Below are 22,350 nucleotides of genomic sequence, written 5' to 3'. Positions count from 1 at the left end.
GGGTTTCCCTTCCCCACCAGGGAAGTTTCTAGCTATCTCGAAACTCGTTTTTCTTCTTGTTCAGTCTGGGTGCTTTCCATTGCCTCATCTCCCAGATTCCAGATCCATTCTTCTTCATTCCCTGGTCTGTTGGTTCCTTCTATTATATTTTTCCTTCTAGTTACTATATTTTTCATCTCTGATTACTTCAGTTTTCTGGCTCTTTATTGAAGTTCTGAGTTCATCCCCTTCTGTGCAACTGGTGAACGTCTTTAATGGTCTTTAAGACCATTACATTGAACCTTATCATTAGGATTAGTTACCTCTGTTTGTTTAGTTCTTTTCCTTGCTTTTTTTTCTCGTTCTTTTGTTTGAAGCCTATTCCTCTGTCTCCTCATTTGCTTGACTTACTGCTTTTGTTTCTATGAATGAGGCAGAACAGCTACTTCTCTTAAACTTGAAGGAATGCTCTTATGTGTGGTCATTCCCTATGTAGACAGAGTGTGTGTGCTTGGGGACTTCGGCTGGCTGGCACAACTGTGGCTGGTGTGGGCGGGTGGGGGGTCCCCAGGATCTTTGCATTGGGGCTGTCTTAGTGGAATGGCATGAACTAATGTGAGTGCAGATTGGGGCAGTCCCGGGGCCCTCTGTGCCAGAGACCCCACGGCAGGTGAGCGGAAGCCAAAGCGGGTATGAGGTGATGTGTTCCAGGGTGCTCTTCACGGGATGCACCCTACCACATCATCTGTGTGTGCCTTTAAGCCTCTGGAGCCAAGGGGGACTCAGGCCGGAGGACTCAGGACACACTGTGTTTAGTGTGCCCTGGCAAGTCATTTGGAGGTGGAGTGTTCAAGGTACTTAGAGCCTGTGTCACCTTGGCCACCTGTGTCACCTTGGCTGGAGCTGTCGTGAGCACCGCACCATGCTGGGGGCTGCCGTGGTGGGACAGATCGGGCTGCAGAGGGTTAGGGCAGGGCTCATCGAGGTGGCAGGATGGCGGTGGTTCCCAGGCCCTGCTCCCTTCTGCGATATCAAGGTGGAGGGGGAACACAGACTCTGGTGCTTGCCGGCCCTTCTGACCCAGCGAGTCTTCCAGTGGCTGCCCTGACGTTTGGCAGGTTCTGGTTCCTTTGTATTCTCGCTGCCCTTTTAAATCCTGGCTTTTTTTCTGTGCACCAGGGCAGACAGATCTTCCCACCTTCCCTCAGTACTGTCTCCACTACAGTTCAGCGTTGGGGCAGGGGGTTCCCTCTGTTACCGTGTCTCTGTCTCCCTTGCTGTTCTCTGTATGGTCTATCTCCTGTGGTGCAGAAACTGCTCTGTCATCCCCCAGGTCTTCGGGAGGAATTGCTCTATAAATAGGTGTAGATTGGGTGTGTCTGTGGAGGAGACGACAGGGTCTTACTGCCTCACCATCTTGGACCATCTTTAAGCTTATGTTTAAATTTGGTAATGCCCTAGTCGTGTTGGGTTTTGGTGTGCTAATTAATGGCAATGTACACTTCCGTGTATGGAGCGGAACATGTAATTTGGTTTTGTCTATTACATGTTTGTTTCCCACGTCCAGTATAGTTAATAGTGCTCCGTTTCAGGTGTGCAGTGTGGTGATTCAGCAATTCCACACATCATCCAGGGCTCGTCCCATGAAGTTCATTCCTTAATCCCCATCACCACTTTCACCCAAACACCACACACCTCCCTAAGTTACACCTTAGGTTACCTTAATACTAGGTCTGCATTGGCTCAAGTTGTGGACTTACTACCAGCTTTTTTCACCTGATTTGATATCCTGAGCACTTTACCATGTCCTTTGCTTCATAATATTCCAGCTTTTTTTTTTTTTTAAGATTTTGTTTATTTATTTGACAGACAGAGATCACAAGCAGGCAGAGAGAGGAGGGAGCAGGCTCCCTGTGGAACAGAGAGCCCGATGCAGGGCTCGATCTCAGGACCCTGGGATCATGACCTGAGCTGAAGGCAGAGGCCTTAACCCACTGAGCCACCCAGGTGCCCCCAGCATATTTTTTATTAGATTTTGAAATTGCTTAATGTTTTTCACTGTTATAAATAATGCTGTGATGAACATTTATGTGGGTAAATGTTTGCTTTTCAAGTTATTTGCTCAGATTTAGCATAATTGGGTCCAGAGTTAAGAATATGTTTGGGGTGCCTGGGCAGCTCAGTCGTTAAGCCTCTGCCTTTGGCTCAGGTCATGATCCCGGGGTCCTAGGATTGAGCCCAACATCAGGCTCCTTGCTCGGTGGGAAGCCTGCTTATCCCTCTCCCACTCCTCTACTTGGGTTCCCTCTCTCGCTGTATCTCTGTCAAATAAATAAAATCTTAAAAAAAAAAAAAAGAATATGTTTAAGGCTCTTGACAAATATTAGTAATCTACTTAACAGAAAAGTTGTGTGAATTTATATCCAACAGGCCAGGTAAGGATATAAATTGAGTCTCCGTCTTGAACTTTTGCAATCATTAATATTACCATATTTGAAGCTTTTGCTGAACTAATTAAGAATATTGTTTAATTCTGGTTTCCTTGTTTGTTGGTGAGGTAGAGCATTTTAGGTTCATCTGCTATTTGTACTTCATGGAAATCCCCTTCAAGAAGTCTTCTCCTAGTGCCATAATATATTAGTTAAGATTGTCTTATAAATAAAACCCCCTTCAGCCAGCCTAAGCCTGGAGAGGAGTGTATTCGATAAATGCTGGATCTTCTCAAGGACCTCACTTTATTTCAAGGAGGGTGACAGACGGGGGTGTAGACTCTTTGTCCTAATTCCTGATCACAGGTAAAGGACTCTGCAGTGGCCTGAGTCCGTCGCTCACGCAGGCATCAGTCAGCCGTGCCCTGGGGCTAAGTTAGAGCAACTCCATGACCGGGATAAGGAGGGAGGCGAGGCGGTCAATCTGAGGAGACCGGAGAGTGGCTCACAAGACAGGAGGGCTGAAGGAACCAAACGGAAGGTGCTCACCACATCTCCAGACCTGCTGCTCTTTTAGTTTTTTGAGCTTCCTGTGTGTCCCCGACAGGAGAGGAGCCCAGCAGCGAGCCCCTGTGGGCTGGCCCCTGCCAAGTTTCCTCTCCCTTGTTCGGGCCTTGTCTGAGCAGCGGGAAGTTTGGCTCCCCTGGGTGTTAGGGCCCTGCAGGGAAATGTCATGATGTTTGGGGGACCAGGACGGTACGACTGAAAGGGGACAGTCATTTGTTCTCTGACGCAAGCCCTTTAAGCTCCTTCCCCATCCTTCTTCACACTTGCTTTGGTTCCTCTCAGGGAAGCCCCAGGGCGTTTGTTCATTGGACACTGGGTAGAAGCGCTGAGCGTTCAGCTTCTTTCGCCACCTCACAGGCAGCCACTGACGCTTCGGGTGGGGTGTTAAGAACTAATTGGAAGGGTACAGCTGCAGACTATTTAGAAATAGTTTTTCCTTTCAATAATAGTCTTGGAAATAATGTTCTGAAACCTATAAAAATTCTATGTTCAAGGTCTGTTGGCTTAAGTTTAAATTTACTGTGTGTTCAGTCTCTTCAGTCCCTTAGGACTTTAACAAATGAGAAAAAGAAGCCTTGACTATACAGAAACAGGCTCAGGGATGGTGAAAACCTGGAGTCTGATGGAGACTAGATGAAACTAGGGTAAAAGAGAAGTTGAGGTTTGCTTCTATTCTCTCTGGCTCCTGCTCGGTCCCCCAGAGCCCCGTCTCAGGAGTCCAGAGACCGGGACCCATCCTTAGATTGTCTCAGTCCTATGCTGTCTGCCCGTTGAATCCTAGATGCGTGTTTTGGACAAGCTGATGGTGGAGCGGCTCTCAGCCGAGAGAACCGAGTGCCTGAACCGCCTGCAGCAGCACTCCGACACCGAGAAGCATGAGGGAGAGAAACGACAGGTGAAAACCAGGACCTGTCCTTAGCTGGGCATTTACCACTCCTCTCCACTGAGCTAAGACCATCACTGAAAACCCAGAGGCCTGGAGCCCATAAAAGCATTTGTAATGTGTAACATGTCCTCTTTACAATGTCCTTTTATTCATTTATATAATGAATAGAAAAGAACATGTAGTTCAGTCCTTTTGTTGCCAAATATTCTGGCAATAGGTGGAAACTAAACGGTTCACAGAATATGCTGGGGAAGCTGTAGTCTCTGCTTTGAATCACTTCTGTGTACCGTGCGTCTGCTGGGCATTGCTCTGTTGCTGAGCGAGGCTTGGTTCCTGCCCTTGGGGAGTTCGTCTCCCTAAGACGACATAAACCGAGTCCTTGTTGAGTGTGTGTGAGTTCATGCTCCTAAGCAGCCAGATACTCTTGATTAGGATTTGGGAAGCTTTGGGTGTTAAAGGTGTCTCTTGCCCTAAACCATTCAGATTATAAAAACTGTCAGGTTTGGTGCTGGGTGAAGCTTGGTCTGCAGAGGGCAGCAGAGAAGGCTGTGTGGCTGGTGGGCGGGGAGGGAGGTAATCCACAGCTTTTAGGCAGGTCAAGATGATGCACTGAACTATCATAACTGAAGAGTCCACTCTTGATGCTTTCCTTCATAAACCACATGTGCAACTCACCTGATCATTTGTGTGGGTTTGTGTGTGTGTGTTTTGTTTTCTTAGACATCACTGGTGGATGAATTAAAAACCTGGTGCATGCTAAAGATTCAGAATCTGGAGCTGAAGCTTTCTGGAGATTCTAGGGCCTCTAGGACCAAATCCACACCATCTACTTGCGAGTCCTCTACAGGTAACGCGTGTGCAGAGCGCGCCATTCCACCCAAAGATGGTGAAACCCCCAGAGATTGTTCTTTGCTGTATCCAAAGGCAGCCTATATAGGGCTGTGGAAAACACCAGATTATAAATTCTGTAGGGCTAAGGACATATATTGCTTATCGCTGTACATCCAGTTGCTATACAGTAGGAAAGTACTCCTATTTAAGTATTTAGACATATTTGAATGAAGGAGTAAAAGAATTGTTGACTGGTGATGACAGTGTTTCAGGTACAGTGTTGATGGTGTCCGAGTAGGTCCCAAAGATGAAGAGTAAGAAATGAACATCTGTCTCCTCGGCAGGGCTCTTGCCCTAGCCCTTGGGCTACTTTCTCCCTGACCAGCCTTTGACCTTTGTTCAACTATGTAAAGCCTCTGTGAGCAGTAGTTCCTATATTGAGGCTGCCCCAAGGTGCTAGATGGAGACATCTTTCAAGCAAGGTGTCTTCTCATTAGCCACAGTGCTTTTACTCAGTGATAATTTTGAGGACACTTAGAGCCTTTGTAATTAGGCCTCTGTGAGGAATTCTGATATGTCAAGCATATTAAGTTATTATAGACCATTTCTGGAACTGTGGTTTTTATCTTCTTTGTGCCCATAACATTGGGGAAAACCTGGGCAAATTTATCATGCCAGGTCTCTTTATGGAACTTGGCTGGAGCTCTGGGTATAGAGAATATGACCACCTCACCAAACTGGGGCTTGAGTCAAGGAGCTAATAACTGGGGGTGTAGAAAAGGCCCAGAAATTAGAGAATGGACAGATTCAGTCTCATCAGTACATACTCAGTTCTGTTTTGGAGATCCTTGAACATTCTTAGCAATCACAAAATGATACCCAGAACCTTCTAAGCTTTCTAACTGGCTAAAGGAAAGGCCAGAACTTTTTTGGCTTAGATGCTGCCGGTGTGGTTAAGCCCTACCAAGCCAAAATGATCATTGGGGGGAAGTGAAAGCGGGGAAGGCAGAGGAAAAACTGCACATGGTGGTGGGCCATTGGGAAGGCTGACGGTTTACAGGATTATCAGGACTCTGAAATGCCAACCCAGAGCTACGGGACTGTGTGAATGTGGTTTTGTTTTCCTTCCGAAACTAGGTGTGGATCAGTCAGTGGTCACTGCAGGTCCAGTAGCAGCTTCTGACAGTTCTCCTCAGGTGGTGAGGCCCAAGGAAAAGGCCTTCAACTCCACCGCTACCCACCGACTACAGCAGGAGCTGTCTTCCTCAGACTGTACAGGCTCTCGACTGCGGAATGTCAAGGTCCAGACCGCCTTGCTACCCTTGAAAGAGGCAGCCAGATATGATCAGCAGGCTGGGCCCTGTGTTGACAGAGGCACCCAAACCAAGAAGTCTGGGAGAAGTGGGCAGACAAGGCATCGGACCCAGCACCCAGCACCCAGCAACCCCTGTGGGCTGCCCCCACCAGCAGCAGGCAGTGAGCAGACCGCCCCTCACATTCGAGATACCTCCCAAGCTCTGGAGATCACCCAGTATTTTTTTGAGGCCGTTTCTACCCAGATGGAAAAGTGGTATGAAAGGAAGATTGAGGAAGCACGAAGCCAAGCCAGTCAGAAGGCCCAGCAAGACAAGGCCACCCTGAAGGAACATATTAAAAGTTTAGAAGAAGAACTTGCTAAACTAAGGACGAAGGTGCAGAAGGAAAATTAGGACCTGGGGAGCAGCACAAGAAGGGATTCCTGGCTTTGCAGCTCCAGAAGAGCTACGGCCAACATATCCGTTATCGTGCACATGGCGGACTTGCCTTTCAAAAAACAGTTGAATTTCTGAAATGTGCCAGACCCGTGCTTCCCGTGCTCTGAAGTTATGACAACTTCAGCAGTGAGACTGAAACCAGGGGACACTTGCTTAGTTGCAGGTTTCATTACAAATTCATAACCTCAGACCAGGGTCATCTGAGGTTCAAAAGCTCAGATTAGGTGAGCCACGCTAAGCAACTATATGATGCGTCGAGCCTAAACCCTAAAATTCAGGATGTATGAAATAATATAAGTCAAAAGGAAGAAGAAAAGCAAATCCCTTGTGAACGCCAGTGGCCGTTCATGTGGTGCACACTGGCTGGGCCCAGAAAAGAGTATCTTTCTGTAAGAACTGTGGCTGAGATGCACACATCCCCTCTCAAATTCCTACTTCTCAAAATGCTGACCTTTTAACTAGATGAAAACTTATCAAATAGATTTGGAGGAGAAAAAGATTTTCATGATGTCACTTGATCCAGTATATCTTAAAAGATTTTGCAGAGTTGGTGTGTACTTAAAATAATGAGGAATTGGCTAATAGCACTGGGAACGTTTGTTAATAAACTCAAATGAGAAACATTCAAATCAATGGTCATTGTTTCTGTATTTTCAGCCAAAATACCGTAACATTATGATTGATTAATCCTACTGATTTTAAAGATTAATGGAAAAATATTCATCAAAAACTATCTGAAACTTCTATCCTTAATCACACCCGATTATCCAAGAGTACCTTTCTAAATTTGAGCTTATCGGTCTACATTTTATAAAGAAGTAAGGCTATTTCTTTTGAAAGTATTTCACTTCTAATTTTGTCCTGTCATTAAAGACCCTCAAAAGTTTCGCAATGCTTTGCAGTGATTCTTTCAAGGTAAAATAATTCAGTAACTTGAGCTAGACCCCACTTGTTTCCCAGCTTTGTGGAGCCCCGAGGATTTTGCTCTGCTCTATGGAATATACAAAAGTTGTAGAAGTGGCTTAGGTAGGTTGAATTTTGGATTTCTCTTCTATACTTCTTGTCCCTTGGTATGTGGGATTATTATTAATCTCTTTCAGATTCCATGTATGCACAGAAATCCCCATCCTAACAGCACAGGAACTGAGTACTGTTGTCCCTAACTTTGAGTAAAATGCTGCTCATTGAGCCAAAGAGAAAATGTTTTCCTGATATGGGCACACCCAGGAAAACACAGTATGTTTACAGTTCCTTTGTTTCTGCCTAATCAGGCTTGCAGTTGTTTTTGTTTTTTAATAGTGACAATCTATGGACAGAGATCTTCCTAACAAATCTAGATCTAGGTGTAGGTCACCATTATACAACCCGAACAGGGAGTCAATGTCCTGTCCTCTCCAGCTGATGTTCATGTCTGTGAGCTTGTCCTGTTCCTCAGCTACCATCAAGGCTGTGTGGTTCTCCTGTTGCACCGCTCGGTGGAGAGCCGCCTTCGTCTCCTCATTCCCCTCTGCGCTCCTGAGGCAGAACCAGAGTGCGATGGTACCTTCACTTTCTCGGGTCCCCCAGTCAGGCGTCACGGACAGCTTTAAAATCCTTCCTCAGTTCACGTCAGTTTCTTGAGAACTGCCCGATACTCAGATGAAATCCTGAGATAGTAAGTTGTAGTCTAAGCAGTTCTTTTTACTCATTAAATACATCCTATTACCCCAAGAAGTATGCTTGTTAAGAAATGCTGAAAACAATGAAATTTTATCTCAACCATAGAGTGCTTTGGAAGGAAGTATTTTGCTTGTGTAACCTCCACCCATCAGAAGCAGGTGGTTTATCACTGCGAACTGGGTATTTTTGTCCAGGTCACAGGGAACAGACTAGGGAGGAATGAGGAGTCAAAAGCACCTGGTCTGGCAGATGACACGGCTCCTTGTCTAACAGAAGGGAAACCCAGTAGAGGCAAGGAAACCGAACACCATCAGTCAGCCTCCCAACCCAAAATGGTGGCAGCATCTCTAGACCAATGGCTTATTTTCAAAAACTGGGTCTTTGTTCTTTAGTATTGTCAAAATTTCAACTTTGGGTCTGATAGGTGTCTTACCTTTCCCTTCTGCTATCTGCTACAATGAGTGAATGCCACCCTAGTACTCTTCCAAAGAAGCAAAGCCATTAACTGAGAGTCTGTCATGTGGGTTGTGTTTGAAACAGAGATTGGAACTTTCAATAGCTACGGGGGAAAATGATGTAGAACACAGAAAAGTAGTATAATACAGCAGTGGGGTTTTTGTTAGAAAACTACTGCACTGAGTAAACTAAAATCTGTGGTTAGATTGAATATAAGTCCAATCTTACTTTTGACTTTAGGAGCCCAAAATAAATTGATGTCTTCATGCTTAAATCTTTTTTTTTTTTTTTTCCAGTCAAGCACTGATACTTGAGAGATATGTTGTCTTCTGTTTAATATTTTTATTACCTTGAATTTGTCTCCTCTAAGCATTAAACATGGTTCTCAACACTATAGATATTAAAATTCTTATTTAAAAAATGAAAGTGTGAATATATAGTGGATATTTTTGATTGTGTTGTTGACCAAATTTATGATTCCCAGAAAGAGTGCCTTCATGCAGACACACTTTGCCTTGTTTTGAGAGAAGGGTAATTTCTGGTAAATACATCTGGTTTAAAGTAGAAATCAGGTGTACTGCATGAAAAATAAATTTTGGAAATTACGTAAATACTTCTCAGTGCAAGCTTTAAGGTTTTGTTTAAATTGCTGACCTTTAGAAAATACTGAACCAAGAGAACAAAACCTCACTTAAAACTGTATGCAGGCAAAATAACATTTTCTAACAAATTATTCGTAAAAGCTAAATACATTTCTTCCTGTGATAGAAAAGCCAAATCGATTAAGATTTAGAAGACAAAACCAGTGACCTTTTAGAATACTTATAAAAAAAAATTTTCAAATTGTTTTCTGTTGATTTTAAAGGGAAATATTCTTCTGTAATGTTGCCAAAATATGGTAAGTATGAATATATTAAATCCATGAGACACACTGTCGGGAAACAACACAGAAATTTTCCTAATGCAACCCAGAATAGATAAAAAGCAATTTCCTCTTCCTTGTAAACAAAAATAGCAATTTAATCCTGACAGAATTGCTCAAATGCCTGCCTGAAGGAAGGAAATAGGCTGTGGTGATTTCGAGTTTGGCACAAAGTGACAGTTTGTTTTTGATTCTGCTTGGACAGAATTACTCTACATAATCCCAGTTTTTTTCCACAGTAGATGTAAGCTGTTTCCCTCTGTTTGACTAGCATTTTTCTTCTGTACAAGAGCATTTAGGTAAGTGTGGGTCTCAGCCTCTCCTGAGTGTCTGCTTGTGTGACTCCCATAGTATAAACACCAGAGAATATGCTGCTTTTCTCAAATAGGAGAACGGCCTCTGTAGGCCCACCCATAGCAAGGCCTGTGCTGAGTTTAGAAACTTCCAACCTGATGGTACACTTCAAAGGAGGTAATGACGCAGGGATACTCAGGATGCTAAATGATAGCCCTAGCTACTTATTACCCTTATGCTCGAAAGCTTTGATATTTAAAAAATCTTAATATAGGGGCACCTGGATAGCTCAGTGGGTTAAGCCTCTACCTTCGGCCCAGGTCATGATCCCAGGGTCCTGGGATCGAGCCCCCCATGGGGCTCTCTGCTCAGCGGGGAGCCTTCTTCCCCCTCTCTCTGCCTCCCTCTCTGCCTACTTCTGAGCTCTGTCAAATAAATAAATAAAATATTTTAAAAAATCTTAACATAAAGATTTGACTTATTGTAGTACAAATACATAAACTGAACAAGTACCTTAAATTAAATTTCAGGAACAAAACTTCCAACAATCAGATAAGAGTATAGTTGTTGGGTTGTTTTGTTTTAGAGGGTGGGTAGGGAATGAGGGAGAGGGAGACTCTTAAACAGGCTCCAGGCCCAACACAGGGCCTGAGGCAGGGCTCAATCTCATGATGCTGAGATCATGACCTGAGCCAAAACTGAGATGCTTAACCGACTCAGCCACCCAGGTGCTCCCGTGCAAGTACAGTTCACAGGGAAAACCCAGAAGGGTAATTTGTTGTCTAAGCCAGAACACTGACAAAGATGCTAAATAGAATGTGTTCTACCAGGAGTTAGAACCTGGCCATCTTAATGAGCATGGTTTCATAGGGGAGGAGAAACTGTTGTTTAGCCTAAGATTTATTTAGTGCTCAAACGCTGTCCATTATTAAAGGTTATAATAATCTTAGCCTCTGGAAAATGAAAATTCAATTTTGTAGTGTTTCACCCAATTTAAAAAAACAAAACAAATCCCAAGTTCTGTTTTCTTGGCATCTGTTAATTGCATCTTACAAACTTAAACCACAAATGCTCTTATATCTTTGACATATACCACTGCTAGGAAGAATGTCACCAAGTCACTGACTTCTACACCTCATGAAAAGGTGATTTGTAGTGTCAAGATTTTAGACTTATTAGAAATTGCCTATACTTGATCAGGTATATCATGCTGCAAGAAGGAAAGTGCTTTCTGTTCACAAACTGTTCACAAAGGCTTCTGCCCATCAGATGGCTTGGCAATAGCTTGACTGATGCAAGGCTATGTATAAATCTGATAATTAGCTCATGCATTTTGAATTAGATAACCTGGCTGAAGAACATTCAGAATTATTTTATCTTGTGGGCTGAGCCTGTGGGCTGGGTGGGTGGAGCCTGGCAATGCAGGCAGGTCATGGATGAACGCCTGCTTCTGCCTCTCTCTCCCTCTGGTGTGCAGCCCAGTACTAGGTAACCATTTATCATTCTGCAGAATTTCTCCTACATTTTTCAGGTGCTGGTCAGATTCTGGGATTACCTTTTCAGATCTGTTCTGTAAAAGAACAGAGGACATCGGTCTGTAGGGACTGCCAATCCCGCCTCTTCCATAAGCTCTCACTTTCACTAAATTAACTGTTGCACATTATTTGGTCAGAGTATCCTCAGGTCAACTTCTCATCTCCAATGTATTCTGCAAACTTTCTTTTCCTGTCACTGGAGGAGAACCTAATGCACCAATGATCTTCCCTTACAGTCTCACTTCTATGCGGATGCTGAGGTAATTGCCATTAGTTTCATCCCGATGTTGTTGCCTCTTTTTTTTGTTAAGTGCCTCAATGTGTTCATTAAAGCTTCTGTCTCTCTTCTTTCCAACAAAGATATATATTCCCAGTGATGATGTTTTCAGAGAATCCTTGGATGACCGGATCATGACCCATCTGAGGAACCTACCTCAACAACCCTCAGTAATGCAGGAGGATTTTTTCAAGAAAGGTCCAGGGCATCTCCTGAGGTCAGTATACTTCCATACATCTCATACAGTATGTTTCTTAAAATATTGACTTACACAGTATTCTATGTCAATTCTACATCAGCCAAAAAATCCGTAAAACCTTTACTGAAGTATAATTCATATATCATACATGCAAAATATACGATTCAATGGACTTTAGTATAATCAGAGTTATGCAACCAGGAGCCCCACTGTAACTTTAGAATGTTTTCATCACTCAGAAAAGAAACCCCATATCCATTAGCAATTACTTGCCATGCTATCCACACAGCCTAGGGCAACCAACTCTTTCTTCCTGTTTTAGATACTTCAAATAAATGGAATCGTACAACATGTGATCACTTGTGACTGGTCTCAGGTTCATCCATGTGTAGCAGACATGTTATCAGTACTTCATTCCTTTTTATTGCTAAATAATATTCTACAGACATCGTATTTAATCGTTTCTCAGTTGATGGGCCTCTGGATTGCTTCTACTTCTTGGCTATTATGAATAATGCTGCCATGAATATTCCCGTACAAGTTTTTTATAGAAAGATTTTCAGTTCTCTTGGTTATAAACCTAGGAAGAAACTGCTGACTTGTGTGGTAACTTAATCTTTGAAGCAACTGACAGTCTGTTTTCCAGAGTGGCTGTGCCATTTGATCTTCCCACAGCACATATGAGGGGTCCAATTTCCCTACATCTTTATCAATATTTGCTACTAACTGTTTTAGTTATAGTTATTCCAGTGGAGGTGGTTACTGTTTCAGTGTGGTTTTTAATTTGCATTTCCCAGAGGGTTAATGATGTTGAGGATTTTAAGTGCTGACCACTTGTACTGGTTTTTGCTACTTGAATTGCTGACATATCCAAAAACATTTGCAAAAACATGTTCAAGGGTATGTTTTTCAATGTTAAGGCGATTGTTCTGATGTGCTTTCGTTTGCTCTGACATGCCGTGCTCCGTGTTCTGATATTCTCCCAGGTACTGAACAGTTTGACTTGCTTTTAGGTTGCCCATCATTGAGTCTAGTCAGCTCAACGATACACATGGAAACTCTGAAATTCAGTCTTTCAGAATAATGCTACAGTTAAGATTTTGCCAAAGCAAGGGTTTTTTCTAACTCTTTGAGCTGCATATTGCCTTGAGTAATCATCATCCGGATTGTGTCCTGTAGAAGAAAGTGAAAGCTGGTCACTATTTTACTTGGTTACACTAGGTACAGCTCTATCATTTCATTTGTTAGGGACCAACACAGTCATCATACTTCCCAAACCATCTTGCTGTTTTATCTACAATCTTTTCACGTGTGTGTATGTATATCTGATTTAACAGAAAAGTCAGGTGATGATACTGTAAAGATCATAAAATTTCAAATATCATTTGAGTGGAAAACTGGTAACATTAAAAGGAATGATGAAGATGTAGATACATCTCCATGATCCTTAAATTCCAAAATGTCTATTAAACTTAAAAAAAAAAAAAAATTCAACTAACACAAAACGGTCAGGGCTTGACCTCACCATGATCTTGTTCTCACCTCTTCAGTGGCACTTTTATTTCTTTTGAATTCTTCCCTTGCCCAGTCCTTCAGGTATTTGCGGTCAGAGTCATTTGGAACTTCCCGAATTGCTTGCAAAATCCTTCTGTAGAGAAGGAGAACTTGTTGCCTTCTCATGAACTGTAGAGGGGAGGAGGAGAAATGCCAATGACAACCGCAAACTCTACAGCCCAGAGGGCTGTACTTGGGGGAAAAAAAGAGATGACTTCTCTTTGGTCCTCAGTTTTGAAAAGGACAACGAAAAACTTCCCTTTTAAGAAAAAGGCCGAGTGTATTTGGGCTGTTTGCTTACTCCTTTGTCAAACCTCAGAACCCTTAACATCAAGAGATGACCACTGAGCAGAGAAGAGACTACCGGTTACCAGAGGCTGTAACGACAGTAAAGCACTTTTTTTTTTTTTAAACCAACGCAGTTAAAATTCTTTGGCGATCTCACTCTTTACCATAGCTCAGACTTCACCGTGGCCGAGGCATCCAGGTTCCAAGATCTCCACAGCCCGCCCTCCTCACGAACCCAGCCAGGGCCAGAGGGCAGCCCCCTCCTCTCCACCCCCACAGCGGGCTTCCGCACCAGGAAGTCCCGCCCCCGCGACCCACTCCGCAGGGTGGGGTGGATAATGGAGATCAGATCAAGGAAAGCTGCCCTACAAGGCTGACAAAAACGGGCGCTACCTGCTTTAACGTTAGTGTCGCCGGGGGTAAGCGGGAAGTAGCCATTTCCTCCAGGTAGCACCGGTCTCCGTAGAACTCCAGTGCGCAGGAGCGGAAGTGGGCGCGTAACCAGGGGCGGGGCTAGCCTGGTTTCCCCGGAGACCGGCTGCTGGTTACAGTTGGCCGCAGAATCACACTTAGTCTGTTTGAACTGAAGCTATAAAGCTTTGGGCAGTTTTGTCCTAGAATACACTTTCTGGGGGTTGCGAGGGGGATAGCAGTTCTTGCGTCACAAAGTTGTGATAATAGGAAGGGTAAGGCAACTGGCCCAGTTCCTGGCACTGGTTAAGTTAGTGAGGGGTGAAACCGTGTATTCCCATTGAACTTTTTACATGTGCATAGTTCAAAATAAAATTTTTGATGTTTAATGTTTGTGTCCTGTTCTTTTGTCTTTTTTTCCTTGTTTTCATCCTGGTCTTTTGTTTGCAACCATTTCCCCCATGGTGGCATCTTCGTGGTTGCCATTAGTTATGTTCTTAACTGTAGGTTATTTTACCAACAAAAGCGGGTTTACTTGGGAATAGAGAATTGCAGTTGGGGACATGCAAGCTATGGAAAAACTACAGGCCAGTCTGATAAAGGAGAGGAACTTATTTTACAGAAATGGCAGTTGAGAAGCGGTTGTTTTGAAAAGTCCACTGGGAAAAAGCAAGATGATTTTTCATGGAGTTGCAAGGGTAGCTGATTTCTTGCACACTGCACCTCTCATCTTTTTCCCTCTTGGGGCCTGTAATTGTTTCTTCACTGTTGACCTGCTGGGACCTATAACTGGCACGTCTGTGTCATTCATCACTCTTCCTGGAAGGGACACTGAGTGGTTGGTCCAGCTTTCCTTTCTAGTCTCCCAACTCTACTTCAATGAAGTTTCCCTTTATTAATTTTCTCATTAATTCTGAGGTTTTAAATAGCTGCTCCATTGTAGTTATAACAATTTTGTATCACTAGTAATGAGGAACTGAATGTCCCCACAACTTAAGCTTTTATTTCCTCATAATTGTTTTATCCTCCCAACACACACATGCCCTTAATTTATGTAAGTACGTAGGGTTGGTGAATCTTTGCTATAGTTTGTCAAGTAGAATTTTCTGAATTGCAGCCAAAAAATGTTCATTTGGTTACCCATTTACTGAGCATTTACTTGATTGCCCACTTGCTGGAATCCTTTGGTGTTCCTTCTTCCTAGTTGTGTCATTTCAGCAACCTCACCCTCTCCTGGCCTCCTTCCTCATCTGCAAAGTGAAATGCAATCTACCTCAGAGTTGCATTGGGCATAATGCACTGAGAACAGGACCTGCCACATACACTCCCAATGCCTACCTTTCTTGAACATTACCAGGTAATGTATGGGTGATGCTAACTATGCCTACTTTTTGAAGTTTTGTCTAGTTGGCAATAACAATTCTTATAAAAATACATGAAATAGCCCTTGCCACCCACTTTGTGAATTCTCATGACTGGTCCAGTTATGGTAATCAAGGTTTGTATTCTAATTTTGTATGGCTTGTCTGCCTGTTCTTTAAGAAAAGTTGTTTATATTAGCTTTACGAAGTTTCTGTATAAGTAATGTATTTTTCTTTTGAGGCTTTCAATTTCAGTTTCTCCCCTAAAGAGCTTTGCAATCCTACATTATTGTCTTCATTGTTAACTTTTAAAATATTTACTCCACCTAGTTTGCTTTATGGCTTGATGTGGATGTCTAACTTTTTTCCAATTGCTACACTAATTTTGACAACATTTATTAAATCTTTCTTCTTGGGCTTTGCCCATTAAGGTAGTTTTTTTAGGGTCTGAACAAATTGTTCGGGGTTATGTCATGTAACCCTAGAATATTTTATTATTTGGCAGGACCAACACCCAGTAGTTTCTTGAGAATCTTTTGTATCCTTTCCCTCCCCTTTCCCATCACAGCACAAGCTGAAAAGAATACTCTTGGGTACCCGCTGGGAAGCTCCAGCTTACCTACCACAAGGTAGATGTGGTACACCACATCCTGGTCAGAATGGTGGTATCTTTCCCTACCTGACCCATCACAGAGGGCTACGGCCAATGAAATGTGTGGAACAAACATGTCATCTGGAGCAACATCTTCGCAAGCCAGTGTGTTTTTCACCAACTTACCTTCTCCTCTGCCACGAGGCCAGCACGTGGCCGCTCAGCCACTGTGGACATGAGACACAAATGAGAGACCCTTGTGGCAGTAAGCCATGGACCTTGTGGGGGCCAGGGCAGCCCAGCGTAAGCCAGGGACAGCCGACTGATGGAGCAGGCAAGATCGTCCCCTAGCGTACCTTTTACACACCTGTCATGTTCCCATTCAGAAGGGTCACAAGTTATATCAACAGTGGTATATATTTAATAATCTTCAGAATATAAGCTGCATAGCTTTTTAGAATAAAAAATGATATAACTTCAGGTACATGCTTTAGGACACTTGGTTAAACAACAAGCAATTTGTCTTTGATGACCACCTCAAAGTGTGGTAAACTTCACAGTGTAACTTGAAAACAAATGTGGAGATAGACAATTATATCAGGGCATGTTGTCTACAAAAGAACATTCCAACAACTTAAATAGAACACAGCACATAATTTCAAGTATTCAAGCAGTGCTTTCTGACCAAGTAAAAACCGTCTAAAAACCATTGATGTATTATGACTGGGGAAAAGAAATGTAGCTGCTTAGTTTTTCTAAATACAGCATTTCTTTTCCAGAATGGGGCTGGCTCAGTCCAGTTTAAAAGCAGTGGAGGAATGATTCTTCCCCTTAATTGCTACGGAAAAAATAAAATAAAGAAATAAATACAATAACAGGGACTGTGGCACAGAGAGAATGAGATACCTAAGGGACAATCAGCTTTCCATCATTGCATAGTCTCCCGAAGCAGCAAACGTGAAGGACAACAGAAAAGCCACTTCATTTTTATACCATCCAGTAAGAACACATACACCCCAACGTTCCTACCCTCAAAGAGAAGGCAGTTCCTGTCACATGAAATGCAGTGAGAAAACACACACCCTCAGGACTCTAGAAAGGGGCCGCTCAGTGTCTTTTGGCAGCACATGAATACACACTGTGGGCTTGAAGGTGGAGCCTTAGAGCAGGGTCAAAAGGGCAGCTGCCTTTAGTCCTTTGTCCAAAGGACTGGAATTGTCCCATTCTCCTAGCAGCTTCTCCAGGTAGGTGTTCAGGGGTCCTGTGAGGAGCAAAAGTAGCTGGGCCTAGGCCTCCTCTTAGGCTGGGCCTTCCAAGACCAGACACAACCACTGAAGTTCCTTCACTGTGACAGCTGGAGCCCAGGCAATGCAGATGGCCCAGGCTCTCTCTAGCTCAGAAAGCACAGTGTAAAACAAAATGTAGATTGTACTCAAACTTTGTCATTATTAGGTGAATTTTTATAAATCAGACAGATTTAAGATAAAAAGCGTATTTTAGAGCTGCGAGTTCAGAAGCACTTGTCCAAAAGAGGGAGCACCTGGCCAAAGGCGCCGCAGTCTGACCATGGTTTAGTCTCATTTTAGATTGTGTTCCTTCTCTATGGGTGGTCGGAGGCTGCCACCAACTCAAACCACTGCCTCAGAGCATCGCTGAGCGTCTCAGGGAGCGCATTCACATCACGAAGAATGATATAGAAGGGGAATGGGAACTCTTCCATGTAGGATCGGATTTCGGGCATCTCTCCGGGTCCTTTAAATATTGGCACTTTAATGTCCAAGATAGAATCCTGTCAACAGAAAACATTTTGAAATTAATAAAACGGTATCCTTAACTAGTTCTTCCCTGATCTCTTTCACTAATGATCTTTAGGTCTCCTATATCAAGTCTGCTAAAGCTTTTATTGCCTAGCTTTTTATTTTTATTTTTTACTTTTTTAAAAAAAATTATGTTTGATTATTAAGAAACAACTTTTAGAACTATTGAGGAGGCAGATCCCTTTCTGCGCACCTTTTCCAGGAGAAGTAACACTGAAAGGGAGGGTAAAGGGCAGAAAAGAAAATCCAATTTTCCTATAAGGGTATTATCTCATTTACTATTTGGAGTGATTCACGGTAAGTCTTCCCACTTGTTATCCTGGCCCTAATGTGGCTTGCAGAGACAGTGCTGTCCCTGGAACAGAACTGCCCTGTGATCATCTTTCACTGAGCCCCGCTGCATCCTGCTCTGAGAAGGGCACTGCTGGGATCCAAGGAACAGGAATGGGCTGGTCTACAGTTTCAAGTGGGCAAGAACGTTATCAAGGCTGCAAGGCTGCCTGCAAGGACACTCTGCGGAGGGCAAAGATGACACAAGAGGAGGAGTTGGCATAGCAAGTGGTTAGGAGGGTGGTCTCTGGAATCTGTGTGAATTCTGGTTTTCCTACTCGTTACCTATAGTCTGTGTTTCTGGCCTTCACTGGAAGTGGGAATAATGACCCCCGCCCTCACTGGGTTATTCACAAAAAACTAATATCATATGACAGAACATCAGTAGGAGCTATGACAGATTTCAGATAGAACAGGTTGAAGGGAATCCTCACTTTGTCCCCAGATAAAGCAACTTTTAGTGGTCACTCACCCGGGAACTGGGATTGTCCAGTACAACAAAAATGACAAAGATGTTAGCATTCCGGGCGGCCTGGACTGCCGCTAAGACTCTGTCCTTGCCTTCGAGGAAAAGGCCACGTCCATCAGAGACCACCAGGAGGAGCTGTGCGGTTTCTAGAGTAGAACATAGCAGGAAAGGAAAAAGGGAAGAAAACAAAAATTGCACTTTTAACAACTCAAACAGACTTGAAGACATGCTAGTGTAGGCTTTCTCTGTACTATTAACCAAACAGATGTCTGAAACTGATGAATCCTGGACATAGGCAAAAGGGACATTACTTCAGATGCCCCATTCAGACATAAGGCTGCAAAAGACCTATGCAGCTTCAGCCAAAAAACCATGTCTCTGTCACATTAGGTCAATTTCATTGTATAGCAACATAGGAGAATTAAAACATATTTATGGTTATAAAGTAGGGGTGCCTGAGAGGCTCAGTCGATGAGGCATCCAACTCTTCAGCTAAGATTATCATCTGGGGTTCGTGAGACTGAGCCCCATGTTTGGCTCTGTGCTTGATGTGGAGCCTGCTTAAGACGCTCTCTCCCTCTGCCTCTTGCAACACCTCAAAAGTACTGAGTAGGCCAGTAGATGAAAGTGCCCAAATCAGGAACCTGGAAATGGTCTTTCAAATTTCTTGTAACTAATTTGTATATTTTTCTCTTCTTGACCCATTTAAATGAAAACTTAAATGGAGGGGGCCATTAAAATAAATCACGAATAAAAGCACTTAAAAAAATTTTAACTCTTTGGGGAGCCTGGGTGACTCAGTCAATTAAGCATCTGCTTTCGGCTCAAGTCATGACCCTGGAGTCCTGTGATCAAGCCCCGAATCAGGCTCCCTACTCAGAATGAAGTCTGCTTCCCCGCCCCTCCCTCTGCTCCTTCCCCTGCTTGTGTTCTCTCTCAAATAAATAAAATCTTAAAAAAAAAAAAAAAAAAAGTTTTCACTCTTAAAAAAAAAAAAGAAAAGAAAAAGCTGTTTCCAATGAAAGACAATAATGCTTGAGAGCAGGCAGTCTTTCTCTGTCAAGGAAGTTCAGAAGGTGTCGAGAGGTGTTAGAGACTTGCTTTACACGAGAAGGTTCTCCATGATATAATCACGATTGAGAGATTTCAGAACAAGTTGAAGAAGAATTGGGGTATTCCAAGCCCTAAGACAATCACTGCTGGATTAGCTGGTTTCTGCATTATGTCCTCCTCTGCTTCTGTCAGTAAAATATTACAGAATGTTCTTTATACTAAATTCCATACGCCTTGCTCCACCTTCACAACTCTGAACTCTACTAAGTATATATATACCAGTTCACAACGAACAGTTAACCCTTGAACAACACAGATCTATACTGTGAGGGCAGGCCCACTTACATGCAGGTTCTTACGGTAGGTACTACATATATATTTTCTCTTCCCTATGATTTCCTTAACATTTTTCTCTAGCTTACTTTATCGTAAGAATACAGTATTAGGGCGCCTGGGTGGCTCAGTCGGCTAAGCACCTGCCTTTAGCTCAGGTCATGATTTCCCAGTCCTGGGATCGAGCCCCGCATTGGGCTTCCTGCTCAGCAGAGAGTCTGCTTCTCTCTCTCCCTCTGCTCCTCCCCATTCTTCGCTCACTCTCTCTCAAATGGATAAATAAAATCTTTATAAAAACTACAGTATAAAATACATATAATATGCACAATTGCTAATTAACTTTGTATGTTATCAATAAAGGCTTCTGGTCAACAGTAGGCTCTTAGTAGCTAAGTTTTTGAGGGGTCAAAAGTTATATATGGGTTTTCCACTGTGCAGGGGGTTGGTGCTCCTAACTGGCGCCCCCCACATTGTTCAAGGGTCAACTATAATTAATTCATATCTATTCCTCTATTGGTTATAAGCCTCTTGGGTAGGGGGTTCAATAAAAATTTCTGGATGGATAAATGGTTGAGTACAAAATTACACGAATGCCTCACACCTCTCCAGCTCCTGCTTACCTTCTCCTCGAGAGCATACACTCTAAGAGATGGTCATGGGTACAGGGCGAGGGAGCAAGCAGCTTGTGAATACACGCAAAAGAAAGGCACTGTGTTGGTAAAGACGAAGAACCGCAGCTCACCTGGACCGGCGTTCTGTGAGGGCTGCTGAGCAGCTGCAAACATGCTGGCTACGGCCTCGAGAAACTAAAGCAGAACCAGAGATGGGCTGTTATTAAACCACTGAAACTCTCTTCCCATTGTCACCGAGACTGAAATTCCTCCTAACTCTTAAGTTATGATCAAGTAACCTTTTAGATCTAGAGGCAATGACAAGGCCCCTTCCAGCCACCTGTACTAGGAACAGACGATCCTTGCACTGCTGGCATCTATCCTTGGGTTCTGGAGCTCTCAGCACAGACCTGCATCTCTGGCATACACACCACTAGTGTTCTATAACACACCCCCGAGGAAAAGATACTTCCCCCGGGGGGGTAAAGATAAGACATCACTACTGAAACAGCTGTCTCCTTTCAGAAGAAAATAACTAATGTCTAGTGCAACATAAAGAAAGTAGGCTAAATCAGGGCAGACATGGAGAGGACAGAATTATCATCCAATGCTGTGTTTTGAACTGAGTAAGTCACTGGCTATTTTTTATATCTTTTTTCTTTAGGCTAAATTAAATAGGAGAGAGAAATTGGCCCAATTAAGGGCATGGGAAGATGGTTTATTTTTGCCAAAGTTCTAAACCTCTCAAAAACTAGGGAGCCAAAAAAATTAGTGACACAATGTCAATCTTTGAGTAACTGAGAAAAAGAAGTCACACCTGTTTGCTAATAAGTTGCCAAGGAAGTTTCTATTCCAGTGGTGCTTAGGCTAACGTTTAGAACTGTTCTCCACTGGAAATTTTACCTGTTCTAAAATCATACTGGGGAGGAGAGAGTGCTAAAAATTATGTCTCTAAGGCACCTGGGTGGCTCAGTCAGTCAGTTAAGCATATGTCTTCGGCTTAAGTCATGATCTCCAGGTCCTCCGATCGAGTCCCGAATTAGGCTCTCTGCTCAGCGGGAAATCTGCTTCTCCCTCTCCCTCTCCCCATTCCCCCAACTTGTGCTATCATTCTCACAGAAATGAATAAAACCTTAAAAAAAAATTTTTTTTAACTAAAAAATAAAAATTATGTCTCTTCCCACACTTAAGAATGCCTGTGCAGAGGACACTGATGTCGTCAGCATACCTGAGCAATCTTGGTTTTCTTTTGTTGGAATTTGCAGAGTCGCAGAATCTGGGACCCTGAAGAATCACTGAACTGTTCATGGAATGGATGTAACAGCTTTACAGACTCTCCAAAACTACAGAGAGAAAAGCCAAATACAATGGGAATTATTTTTTGGAATGACCAACATACCAAAAGGAGGTAGATTTTCCCACTGGGATTAGAAGGCACACTTACCTGCACACAGCAATCTGACCCACTTCCAGGAGGGTTAGAGCGTTTCCAATCACAGCCAAAGATTCAAATGCCAGCTATGAAATAGAGAGTTAAGCTTAGGCTGACAGAATCAGAATATCTTCTAGTGCCTCTCAACCTTTTTTATCCCAAGAGTCCCACAGAAAATAGTATTTTTGTCTGGCCCACAGGGAACATCAACATGGCTATTCACGATCAACCCAGAGGCCACTGTTAAGTTAAGGGCAAGTAGCCACAGACTGGGGCTAATAGCACAAATCCTAAACCCAGAATCCATTACG

The 22,350-nt window shown here is 43.2% G+C and overlaps 3 protein-coding genes across 11 annotated transcripts in view; 1 reads left to right on the top strand and 2 right to left on the bottom strand.

The window, feature by feature from the left end:
- Positions 1-7,075, top strand: part of ANKRD6 (ankyrin repeat domain 6) — a 66,690-nt gene extending 59,615 nt beyond the window's left edge. For all 8 annotated transcript variants that reach the window (XM_032339062.1, XM_032339057.1, XM_032339063.1 and 5 more), the window contains 3 exons: positions 3,757-3,870; positions 4,582-4,708; positions 5,830-7,075. In XM_032339062.1, the coding sequence (XP_032194953.1) occupies positions 3,757-3,870; positions 4,582-4,708; positions 5,830-6,401 (813 nt within the window). In that variant the 3' untranslated portion in view covers positions 6,402-7,075. The remainder of the gene's footprint in view (positions 1-3,756; positions 3,871-4,581; positions 4,709-5,829) is intronic.
- Positions 7,076-12,731: 5,656 nt separating this feature from the next.
- LYRM2 (LYR motif containing 2) lies at positions 12,732-14,136 on the bottom strand. Its single transcript, XM_032339069.1, has 3 exons — positions 14,024-14,136; positions 13,331-13,471; positions 12,732-12,961 (listed from the first exon to the last, which is right to left on the bottom strand). The coding sequence occupies exons 1-3, from the start codon at positions 14,066-14,068 to the stop codon at positions 12,881-12,883; spliced, it is 267 nt and encodes an 88-aa protein (XP_032194960.1). The 5' UTR covers positions 14,069-14,136; the 3' UTR covers positions 12,732-12,880.
- Positions 14,137-16,392: 2,256 nt separating this feature from the next.
- MDN1 (midasin AAA ATPase 1) overlaps positions 16,393-22,350 on the bottom strand; it is a 168,103-nt gene continuing 162,145 nt past the window's right edge. For both annotated transcript variants that reach the window (XM_032339051.1, XM_032339052.1), the window contains exons 98-102: positions 22,052-22,125; positions 21,836-21,950; positions 20,739-20,802; positions 18,614-18,756; positions 16,393-17,783 (exon numbers count right to left, since the gene is read on the bottom strand). In XM_032339051.1, the coding sequence (XP_032194942.1) occupies positions 17,595-17,783; positions 18,614-18,756; positions 20,739-20,802; positions 21,836-21,950; positions 22,052-22,125 (585 nt within the window). In that variant the 3' untranslated portion in view covers positions 16,393-17,594. The remainder of the gene's footprint in view (positions 17,784-18,613; positions 18,757-20,738; positions 20,803-21,835; positions 21,951-22,051; positions 22,126-22,350) is intronic.

The sequence above is a fragment of the Mustela erminea genome, chromosome 4 (assembly GCF_009829155.1).
Source record: "Mustela erminea isolate mMusErm1 chromosome 4, mMusErm1.Pri, whole genome shotgun sequence".
In the NCBI taxonomy this organism is placed as follows: domain Eukaryota; kingdom Metazoa; phylum Chordata; class Mammalia; order Carnivora; family Mustelidae; genus Mustela; species Mustela erminea.
The sequence above is the reverse complement of the archived record's forward strand: the minus strand, read 5'-3'. Positions and strand labels throughout refer to the sequence as shown.

Coding starts and splice junctions, on each gene's coding strand:
- LYRM2 (XM_032339069.1), bottom strand. CDS start 14,068: ATGGCTACTTCCCGCTTACCCCCGGCGACACTAACGTTAAAGCAG. Junction 13,472..14,023: donor CGACACTAACGTTAAAGCAG/GTAGCGCCCGTT, acceptor TCCCCTCTACAG/TTCATGAGAAGGCAACAAGT. Junction 12,962..13,330: donor ATAAAAGTGCCACTGAAGAG/GTGAGAACAAGA, acceptor TTTCTTCTACAG/GACACAATCCGGATGATGAT.